Source organism: Pterocles gutturalis, unplaced genomic scaffold (assembly GCF_000699245.1).
Source record: "Pterocles gutturalis isolate BGI_N339 unplaced genomic scaffold, ASM69924v1 scaffold18777, whole genome shotgun sequence".
NCBI classification, from domain to species: domain Eukaryota; kingdom Metazoa; phylum Chordata; class Aves; order Pterocliformes; family Pteroclidae; genus Pterocles; species Pterocles gutturalis.
The window spans coordinates 1,091-10,398 of record NW_010113200.1 but is presented as its reverse complement, the minus strand read 5'-3'; the positions used below and the strand labels follow the sequence as shown (position 1 = coordinate 10,398).

The 9,308-nt window shown below is 52.7% G+C and overlaps 1 protein-coding gene across 1 annotated transcript in view; it reads right to left on the bottom strand.

The window, feature by feature from the left end:
* Positions 1 to 9,308, bottom strand: part of MPRIP (myosin phosphatase Rho interacting protein) — a gene marked incomplete at its 5' end in the record, with an annotated part of 18,681 nt that overhangs the window by 8,359 nt on the left and 1,014 nt on the right. The window contains 1 exon segment of the mRNA XM_010074395.1: positions 8,870 to 8,986. Within this exon segment, the coding sequence (XP_010072697.1) occupies positions 8,870 to 8,986 (117 nt within the window).

Sequence of the window (9,308 nt, the reverse complement as noted above, 5' to 3'; positions counted from 1 at the left end):
GGGGGAGCCACAAGCCGGGCAGGGGGACACAGTGCACGAGCCCCCCCAGACATCTGGGGACAGCCCTGATGCCAAGCTCTGCACTGGACTTTTCTCCCTTTTCATGTTGCAGGCTGGCTGTATGTCCCGATTTCAGCAGATGCTTCTTGATTCACACTCCTGGTTTCTAAAGGAAGCAAAACTGTCACCTAGAGAGCCAGTGGGACTCCATGGGAAGGTTAAGGGGGACAAATTCTCTCAGGACAGTCTGACACCCGCTGACCTACACCAACACACACCCTTCAGCATCACTTTGTTGTCTGATGCTCTGTAACCTGTGCTACTCCCATTTCCAATTTTCAGCTCCGGTGCTTTTATTGAAGCGTGAACCCCAAGGCATTCTTCATTTTCTCAGCCTTTTTTTTTTTTTTTTTTAAACTCCTAACTCCATGCCAGAACCTGTCTGGACTTGGCTGACTCCGGAGAGGCACAAAACAGCCTCGCAGGATTCTTCACTACACCTCGAATGCTGGAGGAAAATGGTGAATGGTCGTCCATAGGTGTGTCGATTCAGGATTTACTGTATTGTAAATGCATTGCCAGGACACCTGAACACGCACAGACCTGCCTCTCGTGTTACTGATGTTACACTCTCCATCAGCTTCAGATGAGAAGAACTGAGCACATTTAACCTGTGAATTGAACACGTCTGCAATCCCCTGGTTAGTCTGCTAACCAAGGGAAGCTGCTATTTTGCTGCCTGTCCCTCTGCTTCCTGCAGAGGAGCAGACAGAGGCCATCGCCTTGCTCTCCTCCTGGACCGCTCTGCCCAGAGGATGCTGCTTGCCTTCCTGCCCAGCAAACGGCAAGTGTGGCAGAGCAAAGCTGAAAACAGAGGCAGCATTGCTTGCTGTTATTTTTAAGCCTATATTTTGGTTCTGGCCTTTTTGCTTCTTCCAAAGCAAGAACATCCCCCGGTACAAGCGCCCCTGTTTGGTGCCTGGCTCGCAGGACGGGTCGTTCCCCGTGCGTCCTGCTGACCTGAGCATAGGGTTCAAGAAGGGTTTTTCCTTCCTACAGGTTAAGATGGAGGAGAACATCTGGATGAGGATGGATGGTGGTGTTCAGTGACCACCACCGCTTCCCTCCCATCTCCCCAGCAGCTCTCCCTCCCCTGGGCGCCTGATTCACCCCGATGGGATGCAGCAGGGCTGCTGCTTTCAGGGCGGTGAGGCAGTGGCCCAGGTTGCCCAGAGAAGCTGTGGATGCCCCATCCCTGGAGGGGTTCAAGGCCAGGCTGGATGAGGCTTTGGGCAACCTGGGCTAGTGGGAGGGGTCCCTGCCCATGGCAGGGGGTGGGACTGGATGGGCTTTAAGGTCCCTTCCACCCCAAACCCTTCTGTGATTCCATGACTTCACTGCCCCTGGGTTTTTCTGCGCCCAGCTGCGTTTCCCGTAACTGTGCACTGTTTGTTCAGAATTGCCTGTTCTCCTTGCAGCCTCGTGCACAGGAGCTTTGCTCTGCTACAGAATTCGGCATCCGTTTGCAGCCACCTTCCCCAAGAAGGCACATTTTGAGAGCATTAACTTTCTGTTTCGCCTGACATTTTTGAGGGCACCGGAGACAGGCTGGAGATTGGATCAGACTGGGAAAGACAGAGTTGAGGAGTGATTTTGAAGGGAAGTCACAAACGAAACGTACACCTCTGGTACAAGGAGAAACACTATGGTCTTCATACTGAAGGATAACGTGAAGTTATCAAACTACTTCGAAACCCTCCTTCCCTCTAAACAGAGACCGCCTCCAATAATCAACCCTCCTACCGAGCCCAAGCCCTCAGCAATGCATTTAGAATACCCCAGCATGGAGAAAAGGGAAAGGCCGTGCTTTATGGAGCCCTTTCGAACACTTTGGGGCTTGTTTTGGCATGCTGGCTCTTTTGGGAGATGCCCCTCAGTTTGGCAAGCAAACCCCGGGACCGAATGCGCCCTCCCGTACACTCAGCAGCATAAAGGGTTAAACGTATCAAAGACCTTTAAGTTTTCAAAGTCTTTCTGGTATTTTTCCCTCAAGGTGGAAGCGTTCCCCTCCAGATGCTTGTTCTCCAGCTCATCCCTCATGACGTTCATCTGGGCTTCCAGCTCCTGGATGCGCTCCCTCAGGCCGTGCATGGAGTCCTGGTCACCACCGGGGTCCTGCCCGGTGCCACCAGCCTCACCGGCCGCCCAGGTGTCCCCATCGGAGGACACCTCCGGGTGCTGCCTCTGGTACTCGTCCAGGGTCTCCTGCAGGCGCTGCAGGTTCTGGCTGTAGTGCTCCTGCAGCGCCTGCAGCTCCTCGCCGTGGATGACCTGCAGCTCCTTGATCTTGGCTTGGAACTTGTCCTCCAGCATTTGCATCTGCTCCAGGTGGTACTGCTCCATGCTCTGCTTGTCACGGACGATGGCATCCAGCTGGTTGAGGCCCTCCGTCCTCTCAGCCTTCAGAGCATCCTCTGTCCTGTTCAGCTGCTCTATCACGTTTCGAATCTCCTCCTCGTACCGTCCCTGCAGCTCGCTCAAGCTCTTGCTGTGTTTAAGCTCTTCTTCCTCCAAGAGCCTTCGCTGGCTGTCGAGCTGGGACACCTTTGCTTTGAGGTCGGCGTTCTCCCGTTCCAGCATGGCGATCACCTCGCCGTACTCACCCTGCTGCTTTCGAAGCAAGTCTTCGTACTCATCCCGGAGGAGAGAGACCGTCTTCACGCGCTCCTGGCAGAGCGCATCCATGCTCTGCAAGGACTCCTTGTAGGACTTCAGCTGTCTCTCGTACTCCAGTCGGACTTTGCAAGCGGCGTAACAAACCTGAGCCTGAACAATTGCATCTTGGACTAACAGAGAGGAATACCGTTCAAGGTCTCCCATGCACGAACGATATGAAAGACTCTGAGATATCTTCAGGAGCTTCTGACAGTCTTTCATTGCCTCCTCGGGAGGCAGAGAGAGTAAGGCAACAGATATTTCCTTCAGAACATTGGATTTGTCCTTGAGTTGTTGGGCAAGATCTTCCTGAATGGAAACAAGAGCTTCACTACTACAGTCCGGCAGGCTGCCCATCTCCTCCACCTTGGCTGACTCCTGACTCGGCACCATTTGGAGACGGCTCCCGTCCCAGGAGATCTGGGTTCTTTCCGAAGCATCTTTCTGAATTTCAAGTGCTTCAGAAATCTGGTGCATAACTCTGTCAAAATCAGGAGTCCTGTAGGCTTTGATGATCTCCTCCAACATGCATTTATGCTGCTGGAGAGCTGTTTTGGTATTATGGAGGTCTTCCTCAATTGTTTTTAATCTCTGATGAAAAGATTCTCTCATTTTCTGCGCGACAAACCCAAGTTCTGCCTTGATCAACGTCGCATCTGCTACAGCACTGAGAAAACATGGCGAAAAGCCCAAACCTCTTGTTTCTGGTTTGCCCTCGGCTTCTCCTTCTCTGGTGCTCAAGTGCACTCTCAGCTCCTCCACCTGGCTCCAGAACTCCCCTTCCAGCAGCAGCTTCTTAGATAGGACGCTGGCCAAGTCAACGGCTGTATGAGAAACATTTGCCGGCTCCAACAAAACCACCTCAGCCGTCCCCTGGATCTCTCTCAGAAGCTGAGATATCTCGGAGCTCGCATTTTTCAAAGACTCGGCTATTTGGTTGATGAGAGAGGCCTCGAATGCCACTCTCTCAGACAGCCATCTCAGCTGGCCGGCGTCAAACATTTCCACTCGCTGCTCCTTGGGGACGCGCTCCTCTTCTCCCAAAAAACCTCCTTCTGGCGCGGGGCTTTCCGCGATAAGGCTGTCACTCTGCTGACACTCCGACGGGACTGGTGCCTCTCTCAAGGCTTGGATTGCACTCGATAAGGTCGCTTCCATGCTGGACAGAGTAATAAGGAACAAATCACCCTCTTTTTCCTTGTCTGATTTGGGCAAAGATCTTAGTTGCTCCCTGCACTTCTCTAAGCAAGTCAGCGCTTGATCGTTTTTCATTTGGAAGCCTCCCAGCTCGCTAACGTGATTTTCTATGAGCTTGAACTTTTCCTGCCTCTCGCTCTCCAGCTGTGAGATCAAAGCACTGACTTGGGATAAGCTGGTCTGAAGTTGTTCCCGCAGCTGAGACTCAGTGCTGGCCCACTGATGGTGGAGGGCGATGAGCGTCTCCTGATTATGGCCGTGTTGGCTTTCAAGCTTCATCGTTACGTCTTTGAGTTTTTCCTCTGTAATATAAAGTTTGGTTTCCAGGGAGTGGATGATGGAGAGATAGGTCTCGGAGTCGCTGGTCCCTGATGATGGGTAACCAAGAGCTGGCTCTGATGACATGCTTTCTTCAGACAGAGATCTGTCTTGGCTCGTGTCTGAAGAGGTACTGCTTGTCCAGAGTTTCTCTGATCCGTCCGGATGGATATATTTTTGGCACTGGATGCTTGAGAACCGGATTCTTTGTCTCTTGGCCCCCATGATTCCTACATCAGGCTTTGCTAAGGCTTTCTGAACTAACTCTTGGTCCTGGAGCTCTACAGCTTTGGACGGGGAGCCAAATTCCTCTGCTTGCCTCTGGCTGGTCTCAAGAACCTCATCCTCCTCCTCCTCCTTCAGTGCGTAAGCCAGAGCTGGGAGGACATCCTGAGTTTGCAGAGGCTGCCCCAGTTGGGATGGATGACTTTCATCAGCCTCAAGACTGGGGCCAAGGTCTTCTGCCTCCTCAGGACATGGACCTGTGCCTACACTAGCTAATTTCTTTAAAGCCTCCTCCTTGGCCTTTAGCTTGACTTTCGTCTCCTCTAAACTGCTATCTAAAGCAACCATTTTAACCAAAGCCTCACTGAGATCTTGATCTTTCTTCTCCACAATTCTCAAGTGCATTTCCTTGACGTGTCTCAGCTCTTCTTCTTTTTCTTTCAGCACCTTCTGCACGCTCTGGAACTGATCCGACACCTCCTCGAACGACTGCTCCAGATTGTGGTAGTTGCTCTCTTCCATTTTCAACTTTGCTTGCAGCTTTGCAACTTCGTTATCTGACTCGGCAACCTGATTCATGAGCTCGTGGAACCGGCATTTGATCTGATCTCTCTCTCTTTCGAGCTCCTTGATGTGCTCTGCCAGTTTCTGGATGTTGGCCTCCTTCATCATCAGCTGCTCCTCCAACTGGTGGACAAGCTCGCTGCCTTCGAACTTTGCGCTCAGCTTCTCCTTCTGCAGAATCTCCATTTGCTGCTCGTTATTTTGCAGCTGGTTCTCATACTCGTTGGCTTTATCCTCCGCCTCCTTCAGACTCCGTATCAAAACCTGCTTCTCCCTCTCGCAGCTCTCCAGCAAAGCCTCGTAATTCTTCTGCAGCTTCTCCTCCATGAGGATCCGCGCTTGCTCGCTAGCGTTCAGCTGCCTGCTCAGGTCCGCGATCCTGTCCTGGAGCCTCTGCACCTCCTTCTGATGGTCCCTCTGCAAAGCCTGCTGCATCTCCAGGTCCCGCAGCTCCTGGGTCTTCTCCAGGAGCAGAGCCTCCGCGGCCTTCAGCTTCTGCTCGCTGGCCTTCAGCTGGGAGCTGAGCGCGGCCTCACCGTGCTGCCACTCCTCCAGCTGCTCTTTGGCTTTTTCTTTTTCGCTCCTCAGGTCGCTCTTGAGCTTGGCCAAGGTCTGCTCCTTGATGGTGAGCTCGGCCGCCGCGTTGCTGAGCCTCGCCTGCAGGCTCTGGATCTCGGCTTCGTGGTGCCGGATCACGTCCTTGGCCTCGGCGTAGCTGCGCTTCAGCGACTGAATCTGCTGATTGATCAGCTCTTGACGTTGGCATTGGGCTTCCAGCTCGCTTTGGAGGTCTTGGTTGACTTTGTGGAGCCTCTGCCAGGCACCTGATGGCGAGGCGGCCACCTCGGTCTTAAAAAAATTGATTAAATACTAGATTAGTAACACTCTTGGCTCTCCCTTCTGAGTGTCACACCTCTGGCCAGGCAGGCCACGGAAAAGCTCCTCGCAGCGATGTGGCTGCTACCCACATGCTCCAACTGGGATGATTTGTTCTTGGCACAATTTTTTTGTTTGTTTGTTTTAACCAACTTTTTTTTTTTTTTTTTTTAAATGAGCGACAACTGCTTTCCAGTAACAGAAAACACGGACCACAACATCAAACAGCTGTACAGTAACAGGCTAAAAGGAAAAAAAAAATAAACCAACCCAAAATCAAATAGAACCAATAAACAATGAAGAAGAAACACCAGCAGTAAGACAGAGACGGACAAATGAGAGAAAAACGGGAAGGGTGAGAAGGGGATGGGATCAGGTGGAGAAGAAAGGAACTGCTTTTTTAGCACATTTGTTCGGTTTTTTTTATGAAACAAAAAGTGCACAGTTGAGGTAACACAGTCCGACCGACCAAAAAGCAACAACAGAAAGTGAGGTGACAGCAAATGACATCACGTCCCACCCAAACGCAGGGAGACAGGAGCGCCGGTGTTGCGATGTCATTTCTGGGACTGCCCAACAGGACTTAGCAGCTGCTCATCGCATTAGAGAGATGCTAAAGTTTAAGACTAGGGAGGATCTAATTTCTCTACCTGCAAAAAGAAAAAAAAAAAAAAAAAACCCAAAAACCAACAAAGGACAAAATAAAAAGCCCAACAAGTGAAGGGAGGGAAAAGGTGTGATGAGAAGGTAAAAAGAAAAGAAACCAACCTTTGTGAGATGCAAACCAAAGCAATGTAGCATGCAAAGAGAAAACTCACAGAGAGAGTCATGCGAAAGGCGACAGGAATTATGTATCTTTAAAAAAACCAAATACACAGACAGGAAGAGGCGAGAGAAGCACAGCGTTAGCCTAGGAATTTGGCCTGCCTTGCTGTACTCTGGTTGCTGATCAGGAAAGCCCACAGATGTGACACTCAGTTATGTTAAGTTAAATTTCATGCTTTACACCAAAAAACATGCAAGAACATCCGCCCGGGACAGGTTAGTACGTGACCCCTCCCGCCCGCCGTGACCGGAGCTGGGGGATGTCTCTGGTCCCTTTGCAAGGGGCAGGAGCCTCCCCCGTTTCTCCCAGTAGGGTTCCAAGTTGGGGTGCCCCATCCCAAGGAAGCTCAGAGCGACAGGGGGGTTACACGAGGCCGGAGAGGCTTCGGTGCACAGCACATGCATCAGGGTGGGTATCTCAGCGGCTGCCTTACAAAACCTGCAGCGTCTTTTATGTCGGGGGAGTGCTGGGGGGTCCGTATGGGGCTGGTCATGCTGCCAAGGGGGGGACGGTCCCTCCCAGGCAGCTTGGGAGGGACGGGCTGGCAGCGGTCAGGCTCCTCCATCGTCCCCTCCCATAGAAGGTAGGAACCTCTCCAAAATTAGGTGGAGGTGGGGGCATACAAAATTCAGAGGGTCCGTCCACAAAAACGCTGCGATGTCTGCTGGCAGCCTGGGACTGCAGAAATGCCCCCAGGGATTCCACTCCCCCTACCCCAGCAGGGTTTGGTGGGGTTACTCCCTTCTGCAACAGGACTTTAATCCCTCTGATCCCAGGGAAACATAAGGGAAATCCCCAGAACAATTATAGACTGGAGCAAGCAAAAGCCTCCAACCCTTCCAAAAACCCTCGCCAACTTCTAGATCAAAGTTTGGGTCACTTCTCACTGCAACGATGATTCTGCAGACTTCCCCTCTTGCCTCCCATCCTTGTAAGGAGGTGCTACGGCCAACTTCAACACAGCCAATCTGACGGTGGATTCAGCTTTTCACCCCACTCCCTGATTTTTCTGGGCTCCAGGCAAAGGGAGGTTGGATGCCTTTGCCCCAGGGAAGCGGGATTGAGTTACTCTTCCAACACTTCCAAGTGGAAATGGAACTCCTCCAAGCAACCGCTGCCAGCTCAGGGACTCCAGAAATAAATAAACGCATGAATAACTTCTCCAAGGAGAGCACCAGCAAGGAAGGGAAGACGCCCCCCTACCTGGGCTGGCTTCACTGCCTGGGAAACTTCTTCAGGGGAAATTTGTCCCGTGAGAAATAAGGACACAAGGTTCAGCGTCCACACCAGGTTTGCTGCCACGGGAGCGCAACGTGTGACCAAGCACAACCCCTTCAATCCAGAACCAGCCTGGCCAAGTAGATTTGAGCAGGTCAAAAACAGGACTGTGGACCCCTGAGAGCAGCCAGAAGCTGTTCTGCAGGTATCACAGCTCCTCTGGGCAGGGATGCTCCCAGAGAAGGGTTGGAAAAAGTCCACTTTGTTTGGAGGAGGGGAGGAAGGGCTTTCTGAGAGCCTCTCCCGTCTCTTTTGCCAGAACCTCCGAAACACATGTAGGCTTTGCTGAGGAAGGGCACTTTGTAACAGAAGAAACCACCAAAACGATACAAGATGACAGGTCCTGCCCGTGCAAATCCTGCTCTGGCTGCAGGGAACGGGCGCGGGCGGTTCACCCGCCTGTGCTGTGTTTGTCCCTGTAACCGCCACACAACGCCCCGGCCAGGAGCAACCGCTGGGCTGCAAGATGCTCAGAAAACCTGATGTGCACCCCAGTGCCCGAGGGGAATATTTGGGGTGCAGAAGGGGGAAACAGCTGCTGCACAGGCAAACACAGCACAGGATGGATCAGAGGTGGACCTGGCCCAGGTCCCATCCGCCTGCCATGGCTGTGTCCTGTCCTCCCTTGGGGACACCAGTAGGCAAGGCTACCTTCTGCCTACTGCATCCCACATCTGAGGTTTTATTAAGCAGAGGATCCTGGTAAGACTACAGCATTATCGATATTTCCAAGAAGGTCAAATCTCTTGCAGCGGTGAACATCTCCATGTCAACCAGGATGCCACCACCAACACCCTGGACCGAAGCCCACCCAGGGTCCCCTCTGGGCACAGATGAAGATGGATGTCTCTCTCCTCCCTGCTCTCCTACCTGCAACACGTAGCCCTCCCGGGCGCTCTGCTCCCGGCCCAGTGCCACTTTCAGCTGGTCCTGCAGGTGCCGGTTCTGCTCCAGAAGCTCCAGGGCCTCCTTCTGTTTCTGCTCCAGCTGGAGGGACACGAACAGAGACAGCGTCCAGGGGGTGGGCAGGGGGTCGGCCATAAGCAGCAAGCAGCTCAGAGGGGACGTAGAGCAAAATGAACGGGGCTTTGGACGGCACCGCTGCTTTGCTCTGCTCTGGGATCTGGATTTCATTTTGCCAGGCAAAATCCCTCCTCCCCTCCTGAAAAACTTACGCAGTAGTTTAATTCGTAAAGCTCACTGCAGCAAAGGATGAACGGCACCAGCTCGTGCCAGGCATGACCCAGGCAAATCCCAGCCCGGTTCAGATCGGCGATACTCCTGGTTAGTCCACGCCTGCACCCCTTTC